The sequence below is a fragment of the Notamacropus eugenii genome, chromosome 2, assembly GCF_028372415.1.
Source record: "Notamacropus eugenii isolate mMacEug1 chromosome 2, mMacEug1.pri_v2, whole genome shotgun sequence".
Lineage (NCBI taxonomy): Eukaryota > Metazoa > Chordata > Mammalia > Diprotodontia > Macropodidae > Notamacropus > Notamacropus eugenii.
Window position 1 is genome coordinate 377,853,404 of NC_092873.1, and position 22,248 is coordinate 377,875,651.

The 22,248-nt window shown below is 37.8% G+C and overlaps 1 protein-coding gene across 4 annotated transcripts in view; it reads right to left on the bottom strand.

Moving 5' to 3' along the window:
- Positions 1 to 22,248, bottom strand: part of GATAD2B (GATA zinc finger domain containing 2B) — a 91,346-nt gene that overhangs the window by 54,285 nt on the left and 14,813 nt on the right. For 2 of the 4 annotated variants that reach the window (XM_072647049.1, XM_072647051.1), the window contains exon 2: positions 9,579 to 9,665. The exons of the other annotated variants lie outside the window; for them this stretch is intronic. In XM_072647049.1, the coding sequence (XP_072503150.1) occupies positions 9,579 to 9,580 (2 nt within the window). In that variant the 5' untranslated portion in view covers positions 9,581 to 9,665. The remainder of the gene's footprint in view (positions 1 to 9,578; positions 9,666 to 22,248) is intronic. 4 annotated transcript variants of the gene reach the window in all.

A 22,248-nucleotide genomic window follows, 5' to 3' on the forward strand; every position in this document is an offset into this window, starting at 1 on the left:
TCCAGGGCCATCTGAATCCAGTGACCAGATATTCATCAGGATGACTGGAGATGATCCAGGATGAGGCAGTTGGGGTTAAGTGACTTGCCCAAGGTCACACAGCTAGTGAGTGTCAAGTGTCTGAGGTGAAATTTGAACTCAGGTCCTCCTGACTCCTGCACTGGTGCTCTATCCATGGCACCACCTAGCTGCCCTAGGGTTTGGCTAGAGACACAATGAATATGAAAAGACAGTAGTGTGAGAAAAAGTTGGAAAGATAGGAAGACACAAATTGGTAGAAGGCTTTAAAACCAGGCTAAAAAGTTCTTATGGTTAGCCCCAAGTAAACTAGTATAGAACTGAATGATTGTCAACTGAGATCACAAATCCAGATCCTAGATGGGCCCAGGGAAACAGGAGGACTTGATGATATACTTTCTCACCAAGTCCTGTACAGCTTCTCACGGTAGAGATACATAATGATACAAAGTATTTCATGAGGGCTCTGAAAAGCTATACCTCCACTCCTATCACCAAACAGTCCTTTAGTTACAGCCTATCCTCCAAATTGGCCTCTCTCAGCCTAGAGACACACATACACAAAAACTTTTAGTTCTGACATATTTCCTGGAGCTTCTAGAAACTAGATTTTCAACTTGTCAAGAACCTTCCCCTGGCTAAAAAAATTCAAGCCACTACATCAGCACCAGATCATTTTAATTTTCTACTAAGGAAATATAGGCTGATTTTTTTTTACCTATATGGGGTAAAATCCATTAAATGCTAAATATGATCTGAGCTTCCGTTTACCCTAAAACAGTTCTGGGAATAACTCAAGCATTAAGGCAAATAAGAAGACTATGTGTTAAGCAAGCATATATTGAGGTTAACTACATTTTTCTATAATCCACATTTGCCCCCAAAAGGCTTTGCTATTTCCTTCGAAAAGTGGAAGGAACTTAAGACTCCTCCAAGGGACAGATTCTTCTACAAGTTTTAAGAGGGGGAAATGACAAATTAATCTTCCTTTAGATCTTGTCAACAGAAAGCAAGCCACAGGCTGGGAGGGGCTTACTACAAGCTTCTCAAAGTCTTTTATGTCAGAACATTAGCATCAACAAAGCTCTGGAAGGGTAAGAGCAGTCCTCTGTTTAAAAGCGTAGTATTGCCCCAATACTCCATATGCATTTCATGCATACATACTCAGGGATCTGACACCTGTTATAACCCTACTTCTAAGATAAAACCCTCTCCCAAGAGACATATTCACTAGACTATGAAGTTTAGGAACAACCAGAAAACAGAATGCTGCCCTGGGAGACAAGAAAACGGAAGCAAACTACCTCAAAGTATTCTGGTCCATAACTAGTGCATTTTGCACTTTAAGAGAGCAGAGACTGGATGCAGCTTTTGGAAGGGAGGAAGGTATAATACCACTGAAAAGAGAAAATTTCTTCAACATTGTATGGTGGAACTCTGCCAGAAAGAATACACATACTTCAAGCCACTGAACTGAATGAAGCCATGTTACAGAAGAGAGCCCAGATAAGATTCTCATTCCAAACGGTCAGAGAGCATAATGAAGTTTTTTTTTTAAACAAATAACATTATATATTCTAATGGTACAAACACAAACACACCAATCTAAATAATCCCCATCTCAGTCATATTATCTAATAAATAATTAACAGCTATCACTTAACAGTACTTTATGGTTTGCAAAGTGCTTAAGAAATATCCTATCTGATACAACAACAACCTTGTCAGGTAGGTGATATCCCTGTTTTACAGATGAGGAAACTAAGGCAGACAGAGGTTAAGTGACTTGCTCAGATCACACAACTTAGTAAGTTTCCCAAGCTGGATTCAGATCTTCTTGACTCCAGATCCAAAGTTCTATTTACTTTGCTGCTTCTCCTCACTCCCTCTCAAAGAGAGCAAATTGGAGGGGTGGGAGTTGGGGAGGGGAAGAACAAGAAGCATTGCAGAATTTAGAAGCTTACAGAAGGATTGCTGACTGTGAGAGCTTGCTCACCATGGCACAGAAACTGTTCTTCTACATCACCCCATCCCTAGATCCACTCTACCCCTCAACTCCTTGCAGAAAAAGGGGAGGCACCCTAAAATGGCTGACAATATAATCTCCCAGGCATAGATCATAGTACAATAGTCTCATATAGCATATCTCCACTTTACTCTAATCCAAACCAGATGATTCAGTCTCCTTTTCTGCTACCTAATGCTGTATTTCCTCCTACGATCCCTTCTCTACCCTCCATCATTGCTCCCAGTAACACTGTACTTTCCAAGGATGCAACCTCTTCATTTCACTTCCCTAAAGAAAAGGAACTTATATGGACAGAGAGATGCACACCAAACTGAGAAACAAAATGGTGGCCAAGTCACCTAGGGGAAAACAAATAGCTATAAAAAAGGTTTCACTTCAGCCTACACAGAGTGAAATTATCTCTAACTGTCCTTTCTTTGGGAAATCAGACTTTAGAGGCTGTTTCCATAGAGTTCTAGAAGTAGCAATATTTGGAATCCAGAAATGCATTTATGATTTGCAGAATGGAAAAGAGAAAAAAGAGGTAGGGCTGTAGCAAACAAATTAGTTCCACACCAGATTAGTGACTTGTCCACAAGGGAGAAATGCACACGGCATCAAGGGAAAGAAACCACTTCATCCCTCACTATAGGAGAGAGGGGCCAATATGATCTCAGGGTGTGCATGTACTGATAAAAATGGTCAGATCCATTAGCCAGAAAGAAAGAAATAAACATGTCAGAGTCTAAAAACAACCAACCAACACCCCTACTCCTGCCAAAACAAACAACTAAAAACCCTAACACCTATTGGAGGCCTTGGCAGGTCACTGCCTCTATCTCCAAAGCTTCCTAGACTGCCAGAAAAAGGAGCTAGGATCTGGGTTGGGTACAAATCTACTTTGATCTACCTCTTATTCAATCAAGACTTTTCCTGTTCAAATGAAAAAAAAAAAACCTAAGAACTGATGAGACTATATACAGTGGGCACTGTTCAGGACATTATTGTTTGGGGACTCAAGATTCTAAACAAATACTCCATCTTCTAAAGTAGAAGTGACTCATAATTTTTTTCATTTCTGCTGCTTCTAGGGGCTACCCAGTCTTTTTCATATGGTGGTTCTTTTGTGTGTTACTGTCTCCTCCCTAACCCTGAGGCAAGATGTCCTCAATTCAGCCCAACACCCCCACCTCTCTCAGGGTGGTCAGCTCCCTGAAGTATGGTCTCCTGTTTCTCATTTCGGTTTGTGGGGCTGTACATGCCTCAGCTACCCCAATGGGGAAAGCCATCAGACAGACATACTTAAGCAATTAACATCAGTCTACCACCCAGCATAGAATGTTGTATGTAACTGATTTATAATGGTGGTATTGAATACAGTGAGGCAGCAAAATAACATCAAAAAAGAATCTTGGTATCCACAAGGTTCATTAAATAGGTGTTGAAGATGAAGCTCTAGAACAGAACTCTCCTAACAGGAAAAAGAGAACAGCCTTTTAATTGGTCCCCGTCTATAACTAGCTCTCCTACACACAGTTGCTAAAATTTTTGAAGTTTCTACAGTGGATCACTATCACCTGTTGAAATTAAAGGTAAACTCACCCTGGCCTTCAAAATTCTTCTATCTCTAGAACCTCATTTGTCATTAATCTTCTACAGGACCCCTCTATTCTAGGCAACCAAATCTGTTCACTATCTTCTACACACAATTTTCCTATTCCCTCATCCTTCTTTTTATACATGTCACCATCTTCTCATTATAAAGCATCCCATCCTCTAAGTCCCTACACTTTTCTACCAATTCACGTCCCGTGCTTCTAAAATCTAGAGCTAATAATTCCAAAAGACTCATGATGGAAAATGCTATCACCATTCAGAGAAAGAACTATGGAATCTGAATGCAGATCGAAGCACCCTATCTTCAGTTTTTTTGTTTTTCTTTCTCATGGTTTTTCCCTTTTATTCTGATTCTTCTTTCACAATATGACTAATGTGGAAATAGGTCTAACATGACTGTACATGCATAACCTATATCAGATTGTTTCCTGTCTTGGGGAGGGAAGTCAAGGAAGGAGAAAAATCTGGAACTCAAAATCTTACAAAAATGAATGTTGATGATCCAATCATTTTGGAGGGCAATTTGGAATTAAGCCCAAAGGACTACAGGGCTGTCTCCCAAAGACATCATAAAAATGGGGAAAAGACCCACATGTACAAAAATATTTATAGCAGCTCTTTTTGTGGTGGCAAAGAATTGGAAGCTGAGGGAAAGTCCATCAATTGTGGAATGGCTGCACAAGTTGTGGTATATGAATGTAATGGAATACTATTGTGCTATAAAAAATGATGAGCAGGTGGACTTCAGAAAAAAACGGGAAAAACTTATATGAACTGATACAGAATGACGGGAACAGAACCAGGCGAACACTGTACATAGCTACAGCCACATTGTGCGATAACTAACTCTGATAGAACTGGTTCTTCTCAGCAATGCTGCAAGGTTCTGAGAGAACCACAAAGCAAAAGACTCATGATGGAAAATGTTATCCACATTCAGAGAAAGAATTACAGAGTCTGAATACAGATCAAAGCATACTATTTGCTCTCTTCTGTTTTGTTTCTTCTTTCTCGTGGTTCATTCCATTGATTCTAATTCTCCTTTATAACATGACTAATGTGCAAATAATATATTTAGTATGAATGTTTATATACTGTGTGTGCGCGTGCGCGCGCGCGTCCTGTATCAGACTGCATGCCATCTTGGGGAGGGGGGAGGAGGGAGAGAAAACTTAAAACTCAAAAGTTTGTGCAACTGAATGTTGAAAACTAAAAATAAATTAATTAAAAATAATTTTTTTTTAAAAAACGAATGTTGAAAACTATTTTTACATGCAATTGGAAAAAATAAAATACTATTAAAACCTAGCTCTAACCCTACCTAAATGTTCATTTTCTTCTTTAGGAGCTCCCTATGTTGTTATTCTGTGCTTTTTCTTTTCTACAAAGACTGTAAGTTATTTGACAACACTGATATACCTACGGAGAGATACAAAAAAAAGGCAAGATAGTTCAGTGGATAAAGAATTGGGCCTGGAGTCAGGAAAATCTAAGTTTAAATACAACCTGAGACTTTTACTAGCTCTGTGATCCCAGGCATGTTACTTAACCTCAGTTTGCCTTAATCCACTAAAGAAGGAAATGACAAACTTCTCTAGTATCTGCCTCAAAAATCTCGTGGACAGTATGGTACATGGGGTCATGAAGAGTTGAACATGATTGAACAACTGAAGTATAACAACAGTTCTCATACAGAAATCTGTACCTCAAAAAAAGATATTTAAATGTTATTGACTGACCAAACTTCACAACCTATGGGAATTGTCAATTAACATACCAAAAATTGTATTCCCACTCCTAGGTTCAACAGTCTTATTCCTGGGAAGCTCAGGCAGATCAAATTCCTCTGATTCATTTAAACCCAGTCCAATTTACAAAGCAGCTAGAGTATAGTGAAAAGATCATAACAGTAAGTGATATGAACAGTTTTCAAAAGAATTGCAAATTACAAATGACCACATAACATTGTTCCAAAATCACTAAGAAAAATGTATTTTAAAAAATCCTACATTTCACCTCACGCCCTATACAATGGCAGAGAACAAAAAAAGTAAGATTCAAGGATGAAGGGGCAGAGGGAATATTAATACATTTTTGGAAATATTAAAGGAAAGTGACTAATAACCACAAACTTTGACTCACTGATCCTATTGCTAACATAGATACCTTAAGTTAGTTAAAGACAGTAACAAACAACTGATATACACCAAAATATTCATAGTAACACTTTTTGTGGCAGCAATTAACTGGAATCAAAGTAGGCTGAAAAAACAAGGGAATATGGAATAGAATATTACTATGTAGTAAGAAATGAGGATATGGGAATTGCAAAAAAAAAAAAGACATGAAATAATACTGAGTCAAGTAAACAGAATCAAAAAACAATATGCATTTAATACAATGTAATAATTACTTAAACTAATCAATCAAAAATCACTTAAATCAATCAAACTCTGAATAACCAGAAAACCACTGAGGTTCAGAAAATGAAACAGCTCCCCCATCATGACAGAGCAAGAGAGGGAGGGAGAGAGAGATAAGAGAGACAGATAGAAGTCTACTAGATTATTATATATACTTTGAGATGTTGTCACTGAATCAGATTTGCTTGTTTTCCTTTATTATAAGAAAGAATTCCATAGCGGTTGAGGGGATGAACCTTCCCCCCACCCCACCCCCACTCCTCAAGAATGATAGTGTCTTCAAGACAAGAGACATCAATGTTTGGTTTAAAAAACAAAAACAAAAAACTGCTGACTTCCCGTAGGTTTCAGTAGCCTATCTCCTCCAGGGTTTTTCCAATAATAACCACTTACATTTATACAGCCATTTTAAGGTTTACAAACTTAATCCTGAATTCTCCAACAGAGCAACCTACCCTGGAAGAGGAAAAATCAAAAGTCAAAACCAGTAGCCAGCATATACTGAGATTAGCTCCAGGAAGTTATAAGAAAAACACTGAAAAAGCAAAATGAGCACAAGACACAGGTCTATTTGTTTCTGTATTTTCATTGAAGGTTGTATGGTAGAGTGGAAAGGGTGCTGGATCTGGAATCAAAGAAACTGGATTCAGATCCCATCTCTGCTATTTATTATCTGTGAGACTCTTGGGCAAGTCACTTAATATCTATTGGACCCAGTTTCCACATGTGTAAGATGATATCTGAGAGCCTCTAATTTTTGTTTTCTCAGATCAAGATTATCAAAACAACAGTTCTGACTTCAGAGAGGCCTGGAAGGACTTATATGAATTGATACTTAGTGAAAGGAGCAGAACCAGGAGAACTTTGTACACAGCAACAACCACTATGTGTGAGGAATTTTTCTGGTAGACTTAGTACTTCATTGCAATGCAAGGACTTAAAAAATTTCCAATGGATTCTTGAGGCAAAAAGCCTTCCACACCCAGAGAAAAGAACTATAGAAATGGATTGCAGAATGAAGCAGACCATTTTCTTTTGTATTATGTTTTGTTTTGTTTTAAGAATTCTCCCATTCATTTTAATTCTTCTATGCAACCTAAGGTAAAAATGTATTTAATAGGAATGTATGTGTAGAACCCATATAAGATTGTACACTGTCTCACGGAGGGAGTGGGTAGGGAAGGGGGAAGAAAGAGGAAGGAAGGGGGAAAAAATTTAAGATATATGGAAGAGATTGTAGAACACTGAAAACAAATAATTTAATAAAAAACAGTTCTCAACAAAAATGAATGGGTACAAGGTTTATTGCTCTGTACTTGCCCTCCTTTGCCTTTAGACTTCAGCCAATACAACACATCCTTTGGTCATATTCCCCTTACAGTTAATCAAAGGGAAAATCCCAGGAAAAGCAAGCCTTGCCCTAAGCTATCCACCATTACAAATCATAGACTATAATATTACAGAGGCAGAGTTGGAAGGAACCTTGAGAGAAAATGAGAGAGATTAAATGACTTGCTCAAGGTCATGCCACTGGTAAGAGGCAGAATAGGGATTTGAACTGAGGTCATCTGACTCCAGATTCAGTCCTCTTTCAGAAGATCACTGAATTGTTGAGAATAGAAGCACTTTCCAAAGTTCAAATTCCTCTCCTTGTTATCATTATCAAGATATTCTGACAACCTAATCATGGTTGGACTAAATGACTTCTGGAATTCCTTTCTAATTTTGAGATTACATAGTTTTATGAATGATAGAAGAGATGGACCCTTCTTTGTCTCTTATACATAGCAGAAAATATCTGATAGATATAAAAGTCACATTACCCAAGTACTATTTTAAACAGTGATACTGGAACAAGGTAGAAGGAAATTAAAAAAAACGTGTTTCCATTTGTTCTTCAAACTTTATCTGCATGAAAGTCAGGATCCAAAAGGATCTTGACAGGCAAGGTTCTTAAACATATTTTGTGTCATAAACACCTTTGGGAGTCTAGTGAAGCCTTAGGGACCCAGGCTCAGAATAATGCTTTTAAATGCATCAAACACATATGATTACAAAGGAAATTATAATAAAATAGTAAAAAAAAAATTTTGTTGGTGTTGAGTGACGTGCCCAGGGTCACAAAGCTAGTAAGTGGCTGAGGTCACATTTGAACTCAGGTCCTCCTGACTCCAGAACTGGTGCTCTATCCACTGTGCCATCTAGCTGCCCCCAATAGTTACAAACCCTCATCTAGAGTACTGTACTGATTCTATTAAGATGACATTCAATATGGATAAATATAAAATTCTGCAAATAGGTCAATGTTGAGAAAGACTTCCTGACAATTAGAGCAGTCCAAAAATGGAACGGTTTGCCTCAAGAAGTGGTAGATTACTACTCCCTGGAGGTCTTTGAGAAGATGCTGGCTGGATGACCTCTTGGTTTGGTGTGTTACAGTGGGGATTCCTTTGTGTATGAGTTAGAGTAGATGGCCTCTGAGGTCTCTTCCAATTCTTAAATTCCGTAATTATCAGTAAATTTCAACTACAGCTGTCCACTAAAATGTCCTTAGTCATAAGTCTCTGAATAGAATCTACCATCTAAAACTCTTCCTGGTTAAAAGTAGGAATAGGAAAAAAATCTAAATCAAGTTTTTAAGTGAACTTGTTCCTCTGAACTCACTAGTCTACAACAAAATCAGCATGGGGGAAGAATGTTAAACTAAAAAAAACTGGAAAGGATGAAATAAGCATCTCTTCCGTTCCATTTACATTGAAAACACACCAACATAAATAGTAAAATTTGATTCAACATAGCACATACAAAATGGCTGGCTCCCACTGAGGGCATTTCCATACAATACTATAAAAGGATCATATGAACCCAAAAAGGTAATTATGGCTTCTAACAGTGAGGGAGTACCAGGGTAGCCATATGTGAACACTAAGCTATCTAACTAACCTCAGCTACCCAACTCTGGCAGAGATTTTTCTTCTGCTTGGTGATCTGCTAGACTAAGGTGTGGAAATCAAGTGACTGGGAAACAACTTAATTCATCTGTAAAGGTAACTTTGAAGAGTGGGCTTTTGCTGCACAGGAATGGGAAACAAGTTCAGGCAGCTTGTGAAGAATGGGCCTGCTGCTCTGGCAGGTCTAATCCTACAATTCTTAAAGAAAGTGTAACCCCAAATGCATTCTCCAACAAAAGGGAACAAGTAGAGACACTTGGAACGATTTCCCCTTCATCATAGAAGGAAGTAAAAATCAGATACATTTATAAAAGGTTGTTTAAACCAAGGCTGCTCTTCCTATAGTCCTTTGTTAGTGAAGAAAGACTTAGAAAGCATAAGTTTATCACCAAAACAACCAAGTTCCCCTGTAGACTAAGGAGTTCCCTCTGCATTGAAGCCCAATATAAATCCAAGTCATTTCAGTATACTCCCATTGACAGTTATTTCCCCACGCCCAGCCCGTTACAAATTAGTGCTATGGCTCTGAATGATCAGATCCAAATAAAAATGAGTACTCACATAAAGCCAACTGTAAAGTTACGACCCCTCTATTCATTAACACGCTTTAATTCTCATTTCCACCCGACAAACTCCACATATATCCATCTAGGAAATAAAGAGAAGTGAAGAAAAAAGGCATCATGGTAAATTGGGCAGAATTATAACTTCCAAATGATGATAGGGTGCTGGTGCAAAACAACTTTTAACCATGGTGGAATAGAAAATGCTTTCAGTGCTTTAAGGACATGCATGACCAGCCCAACAAGAATCCCAAAATATAGCAGATCTAATGCCTAGAAGCTCAAAACAACCTCTGAATTTTTTTTTCTGCCATGTGTTACTTGAGTTTCCTTTTGTACAAATCTAACTCTGTAGAACAGATGGCATAAAGAAAAAATGCAATTCTATATATCCATACCCAACAGAACAAAAAAAAGGGGGGAGGGGGTTAAGAAGGAAATACAGATACTATTTGCTCTATTAGCTGGTATTTTGCTTCTCCTTTTTTTTTTTCCAGCCTCGACAATGCTGAATATTAGAAACAGTTTGCTATTAAAATAATAAAAAGCCTCCTTAATAAATTACAGCTGTTAAATCCAGGAGGCATTCTCCTTAGGGCACTGCCTTCTTTTCAGAGCACATATACCTCTGAACACAACAAGAGACTCACAAGCCATGCTGCCTGTACCTCCTAGTCCCCCCTTCCCCACTCCACCCCCAAGGATAACTTCCACAGGGAACATGACCACTACCACCCAGTCAGAGAAGCCATCTTCAACACTACTTGCAATTGAGCATTTTTTTAAAAAGAAAGGATGGAAAGGAGGGGTGCAAAAAGTGTTTTTCTTGCTCCAAACCTCCTCCCTCCTCCCTCCCCCCTCGACCATCAGCCCAAGCAAGGAGGGATGACGCAGGCTTCCTTATATAATAGCCCGTGATTTCCTAGACTGCAGGCCTTTCCCTTTGTGCTCTGTATACACTTACACACGCGCATACACATCGTTTTGCAGCCCCTGGCATCATGCCAGCACTCACCCTCGTCAGCTGGTTGACTCCATTCACAGAGAGGGGTTGGAGCTGACATAGAAAGAAAAGGGGGGGAGGGAGGATGAGGGGGAGCTAAAACCCATCACTGCTACAGACAAAAGAAATATATAAAAAAAAAAACCCCTCACTATCAGCCTTCTCTTGAAGCTTCAGCTTAAGGAAGACTGGGAGCCAGGGACCCCCACCAGAACATTGAATGGGGAGGCCGGGAGGGGCGAGAAGCTGAATCAAAGAGAAGAGCTTTGTAGAGGAAACAAATCAGTCCACCAGAAAATTTTCAAAAGCAATAGTGTTAATTCCCTGAAACCCACTCAGAGACCCCAACATATCATTTTCTCCTAATGGCAAGAAAAGAGCTGTGCATAACTAGAGACTTCATTTTCTGCTTTTTGGTTTTTTTGTTGCTTTTTTTTTTTTAAAAAAAGAAAAGAAAAAAAATGGACAGTTGAAAGTACTTACAGGTACACATTTTCCTGTCGCCTCCTCTAGCTGTCAGAAAAATTGAGAAACAAGAAAAGGGAATACCAACAAAAAAAATGAATGGGGAGACGAAAGAGATAAGTTTGGTTTATTGGGGGGGGAGTTCCTTTTTTCTCCTCTTTTCTTTTGTACGAGGAACTCTGTAGCACTGGGGTGGCCCCATGCGTGCCAGCCCCCTTGAGAGACCTGAACAAACCCGGTCTCCAAGCGGGCACTGCCCTGCCAATCACATGCTGTACTGTTATATTAAACAAAAGGAACAGGGGGATGCTTACTTTTACCCATGATGCCTAGCAGGGGCAAGGGGGGGAGGAGAGAAAAACCAGTTGCAGCCGGTTTATAACCTCAGGACAAGGAATTATCTCTTAATTTTTAAAGTCGTTTGTGGTATAAAAGTCAGTTAACCACCACCCCCTCCCCTTCTCTCAGCCTATTTTGGCATCTTGCCAAACTTTGCCTTCATTCATGAGCAGTGGTTTCCTTCTAATGATGATGTTTTAACTGTTTAGTTCCCACAGCCAAAGGTCAAGAGGTATAGCAATATCAATGACTCCAAAAGCATGAGACCAATGGAGTCCTTACCAGCTAGCCCCCCCCCCCCCCCCCTTATTCTTGACTGCCAAGAATTAGGAAGAAAGGTTATTGCTAGCTAGGATAAATGTTGTTCAGAAGGTGAACTAATTCCCTATAGACACTAAGCCCTACTGGGCACCTGTTTGCTGCCCCTCAATGCTACATTGGGTGGTTGTACCCCAACTTTGTATAAATGTATTGATGGCCTGTCACTTTATCTCAGTATTTTTTCTCAGCAACATGATCACAATAGATCCTTCCCCCACAAAAACCTCAACTAAGTCCCGTCTTCCTGAACCATTCCCAGAGCTCACACCCTTCTATCATCTTTTTACAAAGTAGCAAGGAGAATACTTCTCACTAGACATGCAGATCCCAAGAGAACTGAGCTATTAGAAGCAGGGCCAGAGCTCTGAAGGGATTTAGTTCTGAAATTATTTTCAGCCTAATTTTTTAAAAACATATTTATACTCTAGGACAAAAGTTCCAAACCTTTGGGTAAGAAGGAAATAATACTTTTCACCTCCCTGAAACCCGAAGCTTACTAAAAAGTAGGTGGTGGAGCTATAGTCTCTACTGCAAATTCAGTAGTATGGGTGATAATTCTAGCAATGTTCCCCTCTGAGCTAGGAATTCTGCCTGGCAAATCACAGAAAAGAGGCTGTGGTAGAAAGTGTTATATGTGGCAACAAAAACCAATTTGGAAATCAACCAGGTAAAGCTTTCATGAAATTTAATGAGGAATAAATGTAATTCTTCCTTCAAGTTAAAAAAAAAAATTGTACCACTCTAAGGTGTCAAGCATGAGTAGACTGACACACAAAAAATATCTGGGAGTTTCTATAATAGAGGTCAATACTATATGATATGGTAGATGGAAAAGCTAGTGTGATCTTGGGCTGCATTAATAAAAGTATGGTCTCCAGAACAAGAGAGGTTACATTCCCATTGAACTCTGTTCTTGTTAGACAATATCTATAACACTGGGTTATATACATAATTATATGTTCTAGGTAGCAAATATTAGAAGGATGATTGATAAGCTAGAGTGAATCCCACAGGATAACTAAGAATGCTGGTAAGGGTACTTAAAATTCTATAACTCATATGAAGATCTACGGAAAGAACTAAGGAAGTTTAGTCTGAAGAAAAGTCTCTGGAAGTTAGAGACAGTCGACTTGATTATGTTCAAAATATCTTAAGGGTTAAGAAGGATGAAATTCTATTTGGCTAGAGAAGACAGAATTAGCACCAACGGATACAAGTTACATGGAGACAGATTTCTGTTCAATATACAAAAAGTATGAATTGCCTCTCACTAAAGGGTTTCAAGTATGGGGGAAATGACAGGCAGAAAGGATCCATGATTCAGGTGGAAGCAGAGGTTCCCAAAGTGGGCAATACAGCCCCCTGGGGGGGTTGGCTTCAGGTGCAATTGAGGGGCATTGAATAAAAAGGAGGCAGTGAAAACATAAGGAAAAGAGAAGAAAATTTTGAAAAACCATTCCTATGTTTCATTTGCTGTGTAACAGAGTTGAAGTTGTAGTGACTACACTGTTTTCCAAATAAACATACAAAATGCAAGTTATAACTGATCAGTGGTCAAGTTCACTGACAGGTCTTAACAAGCAAGTGTTGGCAGGGTGCACTGTTGGGAAGTCCAGCATGCACTGGCAGGAATGCGTGCATGTAATGACTTGTTTACAGTATGATACTGTATATGACACAATATTACATCATCACAAAACCCCACAAATTTGTAATAAATCATTAAATTTAAGACGTTTTTTAAAAAAATATATTTTATATATTTTTGAAACGATGCAAATTTTAAAAAAACACTTTTAAAGAATCAAAGAAAGCAGATTTCTAGGGAGGCACTGAGTAATTTTTTTTTTAAGGTGGCAGAAGGCCAAATTGGAAACCTCTGAGATAGAGGTTAGACTTGACAAACCTTAAACATTTAAACTCATTATTTCTATGACATCTACTAGTGGATTTAAATTTCCTGTTTAGAAAGCCCCTGCAAAAATCTCAGTTCTATCTGAAGCATCCTTAAGCACTAGGACCTGAATTGTAGGCTTTATAAAATTTGTTTTGTTTTTTAAGGTGAAAATGACAATTCCTAAGAGTTCTTATTAACAATATACCACATCATATTTGCCAATAATAATAGCTAGTATTTATATAGCACCTACTATGTGCCAAGGCACTGTTCTGATTAAGTGTTTTACAAATATTAAATTTGATCCTCACAACAACCCTGAGAGGTGGATGCTATTATCATCATCCCCATTTTCCAGATGAGGAAACAGAAGCAAAGAAGTGAAGAAACTTGCCCAAGGTCACACAGCTACTAAATATCGGAAGCTGTATTTGGAGTCAGGTTTTCCCTGCTCCAGGCACCATGCTCTTCTCTATCCACTGTACTATAGAGCTGCTTTAACTATCTTTAACTGTCATCTTTAACTACAGAAAGGACTGCATCAGCCAGCATGTCTAAGAAAATTACTTGGTTTTTTCCCAAATGGTCTTTTGGCCGTGGGGGTAAGGAAAGCAATTAAGATCCCAACTCAAGGAAACCCAAGTTTTGGTCATGAAAGATAGTCACATCCAGTAAGTACTAGAAACTGGTCTGCAAGAAACAAAATGGCACTGAACTACATCTGAAATAGCCAGTACTAGGCAATGGCATAATCATTCATCAATTCGTACTAAAGAGCAATCGAAAGTTTGCATCTATACCAAGCTGAGCTTTGAGTGGTAAATGTGATGACAGCATAGTCATAGTAAATGGCACTTAATGAGACCCTCAGAGATCTCCAAAACTAGGAACTGCTGCCATTTTATCAAATAACAAAAACACTAATGTCTGTAAAGAAAAAGGAGTTACTCTCCTTTTCTGTCAATCTTCACCCATCAACATTTCCAGGAGAACTCTTGTTTGTAATCTTCTCATCCAAACTTGGTTCCATGTAAGGGATGCCTGGTCCATTCCAGAAGGTACATTCACAAACACACTAGCCAATTTAAGTACACTGAATGTTGTACTGTATTTGAACATTAATCACAACCTTTAAAACAAAATGTTTGGATATAATTAAGACACAAGATTTGTCATGAATAAACTTCTCCAAGCATTTTAACATTAGAGAGGTTAATATCGAGCTCTATAATCACTACACAGTAGTCATCTCACAGTAAACTGACATATATCAATGTGTAGTGTCAGATATCATATCAGTAAGCCAAAAGGCTCCTGAGGTTTCAAATATCCATACCTTGTGTAAGGAAGCAGTTACAGCTGTGGTCTCTATGTTGTCCAGCTAAATCATGAGTCAGCTGAAGTACAGAAGCTCAAAAGAAAATTGAGAAATTCCAAGTGGTGAAAAAACGTATGTTAACACATGTAATCAAAGTTTTCATGCCTTCCAGGATCCAAATATTCTACAATGTGATTTAAGCAATGTTTTAGAAGAAAAAAGAAAATGCACAGACCAGTCCATCAGGATAGTTAGTCATGGTTATGTTGGCAAACTCTACTCGGCCCAATCCTAGGACCAAGTGGAATATCAACTAAGTATAACTGCAATGGCAGGAAATGAAATTTCATACACATGTGTGATCCCTACTAACAAAAAGATCTCATTCTTTTCCTCTATTTATATGCCATCTCCTCCATCCCCCATGACAATGTAAGCACCTAAAGAGCAGGCACTGGTTTACTCACTTAATGTTTTTTCATTCATCAACTCCATCCCTGGTTCCCTCTGAGAGACTAAAAACATACATATAAAGGAGGCTAAGAGGCAATAATGATGGCTGAAAAGGTCATAAGGACAACTAATCTAACATGTTAGGAGGACACCTCCCACAAAATTAATGCTTGAAATGCTACTGAAGAACACAAAAATAAATCTTCTATTCTTTTAAAAAATATACTTCTCTGCAATGCCAGAAACAAATGGGGAGAGGGAAGGAGAGAATGCTTTTACATTTTTTCTTTACATTATTTACATTATTCTTTACATATTTGTAAAAATCACCTAATAAATAATCAATTCCAACATTCATTTCAGGTAGATCAAATTTAGAACCACTTAAGTTTGTTCTGAGAAGAAAGGCTAGACAAGCAACTAGCAAGACTAGATCTACAACCAAACAGAACTAAACTCTTGCCTTACGATGCAATACTGAATTATTTTATATAAATTTAATTATTCATGATTGTTGAAAAGCAGAGAAAAACTTCTCTATCTCCTATTACCTCCTCCCTAATCCTACCCCTACACTTTCCTAAACTCTTCCCCAAGGCCTTGCTGTGTTAGGCTACTTCACTTTGGGAAATTATCTCATAGTCTCCACACAGATAAAATTATCCAAGACAGAAACTTATGTGAGAGCAAAAATAACTTTGAGAACAAAAGTATAGTAAAAAGCACTGCCATAGGACCAAGGCAGTATTATTAATGGAAAAAGCAGGAGACCCAATTTGTCAAAAAGTCAGGGAATAAAGGTTTCTTTCCATAAGTGAATATTCTCAACTTTTCTGGATACAATAAACACGAGAACTGTACCATAACTCACATATATCTCTAGTCTCTGCGAACATGTATTGTCAGAAAATATAGAATAAGTCCCCCTTATAAGGAAAAAATGACTAATTGGTCTGTAACTACATGGTAGTCAAACATACTACAAACTAATCATGAAATGACTGGGGTTCCCATAAGTGAAGCAGTCATCATTAATATGGGCTATAAAAAGTTTAGTTAAATGAAAACTAAGTACCCAAAGTTTATGAAACTAAAGGACAAAGTGTGCTCTACCTAGGCTCAAAGAGAAATAAGGACAAAGATCTGATAAACTGTGCTGGACTTTTTAAGAAAACTTTTTTTTTTTTAAACTGTGGAACTTCCAATGGAATCATCAAAGATATAATTATTCATGACCTAAAAGGCAGTCAGAATTTCAGGTCTGCTATCTACCTTCTTTATGACCTTAGGAGCATAGTATTTTGTCCTGTGGGCCTCTGCTGACTTGAAAATTAGAATAAAGATTTTATGAACCTACACCCACCCCTTGGGGCTGTAACAAGGAACATGTCATATCAGCATATTTCATTTCTCTTATGACACACATTTTTCCTTATCCTGACCTCCCTCCAAGGTCATACTTTTCTACATGAAAGCATAGAGACTATGTACAAAATACCTCAAATTTCAGATTCTCAAATTTCTCAAGAATCTTTCTGCACTGAACTTTTTAGCTACAGCTCTTTTGCCCTGTTTACCCACCTACAACTGATCCTTCTCTTAACATACTGATTCCATTTGCATTTCTAAGGTTATCCTCATCATCTGTCATCAACATACTGTTCCCCAGCAACTAAACTATTAAAAATTTGAATAGTCCTCCTGATAACCTCTCTGTTCTTGCTTCCTGGTCAGTTCTTGAACTGTATCATTTCGGTTTTCAGACTATCCTATTCACACCTCTTCTCTTCTCTCCAAAGAAGCAAAAATTTCCTACTTCAAACCTTGTAAAATTCTCTAGGAAAAGAAATCCAACTCAAAATCTCACACTAATTAGTCTACAAAGAGCTGGGCAAATGTCTAGAATCAAGTAAGTGCCATAAATATCACCAAGAAAGTATTTTGGTAAACACCACCTATATCATTAGTCTTTCCACAAAGACCTTAGTTCTTTCATCGTCTTGCCAACTCATCCGGTCTTCTCAAATTCTGCCATTCAGACTCCTACAAGAAGCAATTAGGTAGCACAACGAATTAAGGGTTGTAATCTGGAAGACCTGAGTTCAAATCCGCACTCAGATACTTAATAGTTGTGTGATGCTGAAAAACTCACTTAACCTCCAATTGCCTCAGTTATCTCAATTGTAAAATGGGAATACCAACAGCATCTACCTGGCAGGGTTGTTATGAGAATTAAATGTGAATATTTGTCAAGTGCTCATCACAATGCCTGGCACAGAGTAGGTGCTTTATAAATGCTTATTCCCTCCCCTACTATAAGCTCTCTCCTAGACTAATAAACCTTTGATTCTAAGAACAGCTCTTCACTAAGCTCATTTTCTGCTTCTGCTTTGAAGGTCACTCTTATCTCTGATCACTGTGTAAAGTCATATACAATACTACTCATTGGGATCACCTATTTAAACTCATTCCCTATTCAATACTTGAAAGACTAAACCCCCTATATCACCAGGTGAGCAAACAAGTCTGAGATGAAGGTGAGAAACAGAAAAAAAAATGATCACGACCTTTCATTATCGTAAATTATTCTCCCAATGAAGCTTCTTTTTCACCAAAATAAATTACAACCCTGATGTATCTCTGCTCTAAGCAGGCTACACTAAAGCCAGATCAAGTTATCTATAGGCGAACAGAGACAGAGACATCATCCTGGAATACAGTGCTGACTGAACAAATTCATGATTCACTTCACCAAAATGTCACAATCTTAGTGAACTCACAGGATGCCAGTTATCAATCCTTTAGGTACCTTTAAATGAATCATTACTGAGAAAAGTACAGACCAAAAGAAAAACAAAACATTTGGGAGGGGAGAAGGATATGTGGTATGTGTGTGTGTATGTATGTATATGTAGGCATACATTTATATATACATATATATAATTGCTAGAGTAAAAGCTATTCTCTAAGAGTTATTAAAATTCCATTTTCCCCTAAAATATGTGTTCTCAATATTTCCAACATTAAAATTCATAGTAGCCACTTGGGCTTAAACATGAAAAAATAATTAAAATATCTATGTACATAATGAAAGGCATTCCCAGAATCCTAAGCTCAGTCATAACTCAAAGAGAGAGTTGGTTAGGCCATTACAATATAAAGAAGGGTCTTGGAACTTTTATTTTAAAAATATTTTGATTAATTGTATTTTGTTGTCTTTTACAATCCTAGATATTTTATGCCTTTAAAAACATTATTCTGAGAAATGGTCCATAGACTTCAGACTATTAAAGGGGTCCAAGACACAAAAAAGGGTAAGAACCTCTCCTCTAATTCTATGACATCCATGAATCCTTCCCTGATAACATCAGCCAAAAGTAATCTCTCCTCCCTCTTATGAACTATCAATAATCAATAGGCATTTACTAAGTGTCTAAGTGTTCCAAGCACTGTGCTAGGCACAAAGAGACAAAAAAAATGAAACAAACTTATACGCTAACATAGAACTCTGTACTTCTATCGTGCACTTAAATACAAAATAAAATGTATTTACCTACGTCTTTATCTATTCTACTAGAGTATAAGCTCCTTGAGGATAGAGGCCATGTCTTTCCTATCTTGATATACCAGAAAGAATGTAAATTTCTTGAGGTCAGGAATTGTATATTTGTATCACTAAGTCTAACAACAATGCGTGGAAAATTTCTGGTGATTAATAATAACTGAGTGTCTAACAACTGTTTGTTAAATAAATGATAGGAAAAGATCAGAAGTACGAAAAAAAAAGTGATACTCTGCTTTGGGATATTATTGACAAATATAGCTGCTAAACAAATGCCAATAAGCCCTACATTCTACCCACTAGGTTACCAAAGCCACTTCATTTCAGTTTTGTGGCCCAGTTGATAGAATACAGATCTTGGAGTCATGAAGACCTGAATTCAGATCCTGCTATTTGATAGATTCCTATTTGAATCACTTAACCCGTCTTCCTCAGTATTCTCATCTGGAAAATGGGAATAGCAGCTACTTAATATGGTTGTAGTAAAGCTCAAATAAGTCATAGCATATGTAAAGGGATGTGCAAATCTTTAAACATATATAATGCTTTTTCTTCTTTTTTCTTGTGACATATACATTAGTGAAAAAGCTGAACAAGCTCTGAACATATTTCAAGAAGGTAAACACTGCTTGACCCCAGTTAAGATTTTTGGCAGTTTTTTAACTAAGATCTGCATATCAACATTAATTAGCAAGTGGAGCTTATAGGAAATATATGTCACTTTCCTTCAAATGCTAGGGTAAAAAATCTCAGTTAGAAACCCATACATCAGCTCTCTGAGCTTTTGGGCTTCCTTGGACTAGACATAAAAGGTTTACCATCCCGCCTGAGAAACTAGATAACGTCCTGGAAGTGAGAGACAGCTTCTGGTAACAGCCTTCCTACAAGTTTTTTTAGAGTGTTTCTAATATTTGTGCACTATAATGATTCTTATAATTCCCCCAAGCAGGGAATGGCTGAATAAATTATGGTATATGAATGTAATGGAGTACTATTGTGCCATAAGAAATGATGAACAAGAAGACTTCAGAGAGGCCTGGAAGGACTTATATGACCTGATGCTGAGTGAAAGGAGCAGAACCAGGAGAACTTTATGCACAGCAACAACCACAGTGTGTGAGAGTTTTTTCTGGTAGACTTAGATTTTTGTAATAACACAAGAACTTCTGAAAAAAAAAAAAAAATCCCAATGGTGGACCTCAAGGCAAAATGCCTTCCACACTCAGAGAGAGAAATATGGAAGTCACTCACATAATGTAGCAGATCATGTTTGTGTATGTGTATCTGTTTGTGTATCATGTTCTGATTTGTTATACGGATTCTTTCATTTATCTTAGTCTGACTACATAGCATGACTATAGTGAAAATATACTCAATAGGAAAGTATATGTAGAATCTATACAGAATTGTATGCAGTAGTGGGGAGGGAGGGAGGTAGTGGGGGGGGTGGGGAGGGATAAAATCGCAATTGTATGGCAGTGATTGTTAAACATTAAAAAAATAAAAAAATTAATTAAAAAAAAAAAAATAATTCCCCCAAGCAGTACCTAGCAAAGCCAACACCTACAGTAGTCTACAAAGGCATTCTGTGGTACTTTATAGTAAGAACTTCAACATTTATTCGGCTAATTTTTTGTTCAATTGCTAAATGAACAGACTGAATGGAAGAAGTCAGGATCTAAGAAACAGACTTATGCTCTAATCCTTTAATACTCTTGGGGATTAGGCACAAGAGGTACAGAGCCAGAACACTGAGGGCCAGAGAAAAGTGTCCAGATGTATCTTAGGTTAATCAGACATCAATGCAATTATTCACTTTACAATTGCAAGATGGAGGGCAATACCTCTTAAAAGTCTTATTCTTCCCCTCTACCACTAACTCATCACAGAAATCCAGTTACTCTCCCTTAGTGTGTAAACCCTTCTAAGGACTAGTTTTAATGGTCACAATTAAGGTTTTGCTAAAGGTCTCTTTCTCTGACACTTTCATACCTTTGAATTAAATAAGGCCCTTCAGAGAACCCTTCAAGCAACAAAGAAAAAGGTATCTGAGCATCTACATGAGAAGAGATATGAAGCCCATACAAGATCTAGATTCTTTGTTCTTTACAAGGAGAGCTTGAAGCTACTTCACTTTGGAATGGGAAAGATTTTGGGGACAAGAAAGATAATCACATAATACAGGTGAGATATGAAATACAGTGGCTTTTAGATATTAATCGCTGCATGCTTATGCATATCTATGGGACTAAGGAAATATATCTTTATACCACAGAATTTACATTTATTATTTTTAATATACTTGGCAACCTTATTAAGACACCTCTGTAGAAAGGTCTTTTTAGAAGATAATTAGCTCTTTAAACACAGATATGTTAGTAGCTTATTAAAGAACTATTTGTCCAAGCTATTGCTTCAGTAGGTTTAAAGATGGTTCAAATAATTTCATTCTTCCCTGAACATCCAGTGATGAGGAAATAATCATCTGTATAGCGACTACTATATGTTGGGCACTGTGCTAAGAGCTTCGGGAATATTATAACATTTGAACTTCAAAATTCCTTTGACGTAGGTGCTATTATGAGCCCTATTTTACAGCTGAGGTAAACAGGGTCACCCAGCTATGAAGTGTCTAAAGCCATATTGGAACTCAGATCTTCCTGACCACAGCCCTCTATCAACTATGCAACCTAACTGCCTCCAATAATAAGCAGGAGAGATGGCAGCAGGGATGAAACCAAGGATGTATTGCAAACCAGATTATTAAATTATTTGCCTCTTGTCTCTTAGTACTACCTTCTACCAAATGGAATAAAAGAAAAAAGACCAGTACATATTTGCAAAGAAACTGCAGTCAACATTTTTGAAAAAAAAAATACACACACACACCTCTCAAAACTCAAAGACTAAATCTGTCACATATACTGTGAAGTGAGCTTCTGCTTAATAACAAGCGTGGTATAATGGTAAAAAACCTTCAGCAAGGAGTCAGGGGACCTGAATCCAACTACCTATGTGAGCCTGACATCTCAAACTGGGTGTCCCATAGACATCTTAAATTCAAACTCATCTTAAACCCTCCCATCTTCTTAACTTTCTAATTACTTGTTTGAGACTATTACCATCTATTCAGTCACCCATGCTTGACACCCTAGGTGTCATCTTCACTCTCATCCCCCCTTCCATATGCAATCTATTTTCAAGTCCTGTCAATCCTACCTTTTCAATATACCTCCTACAAAAGCTCCCTTCTGTCTCCTAATACTGATACCATCCTGATGCAGGCCCTCATCAATCCCATACCTGCATT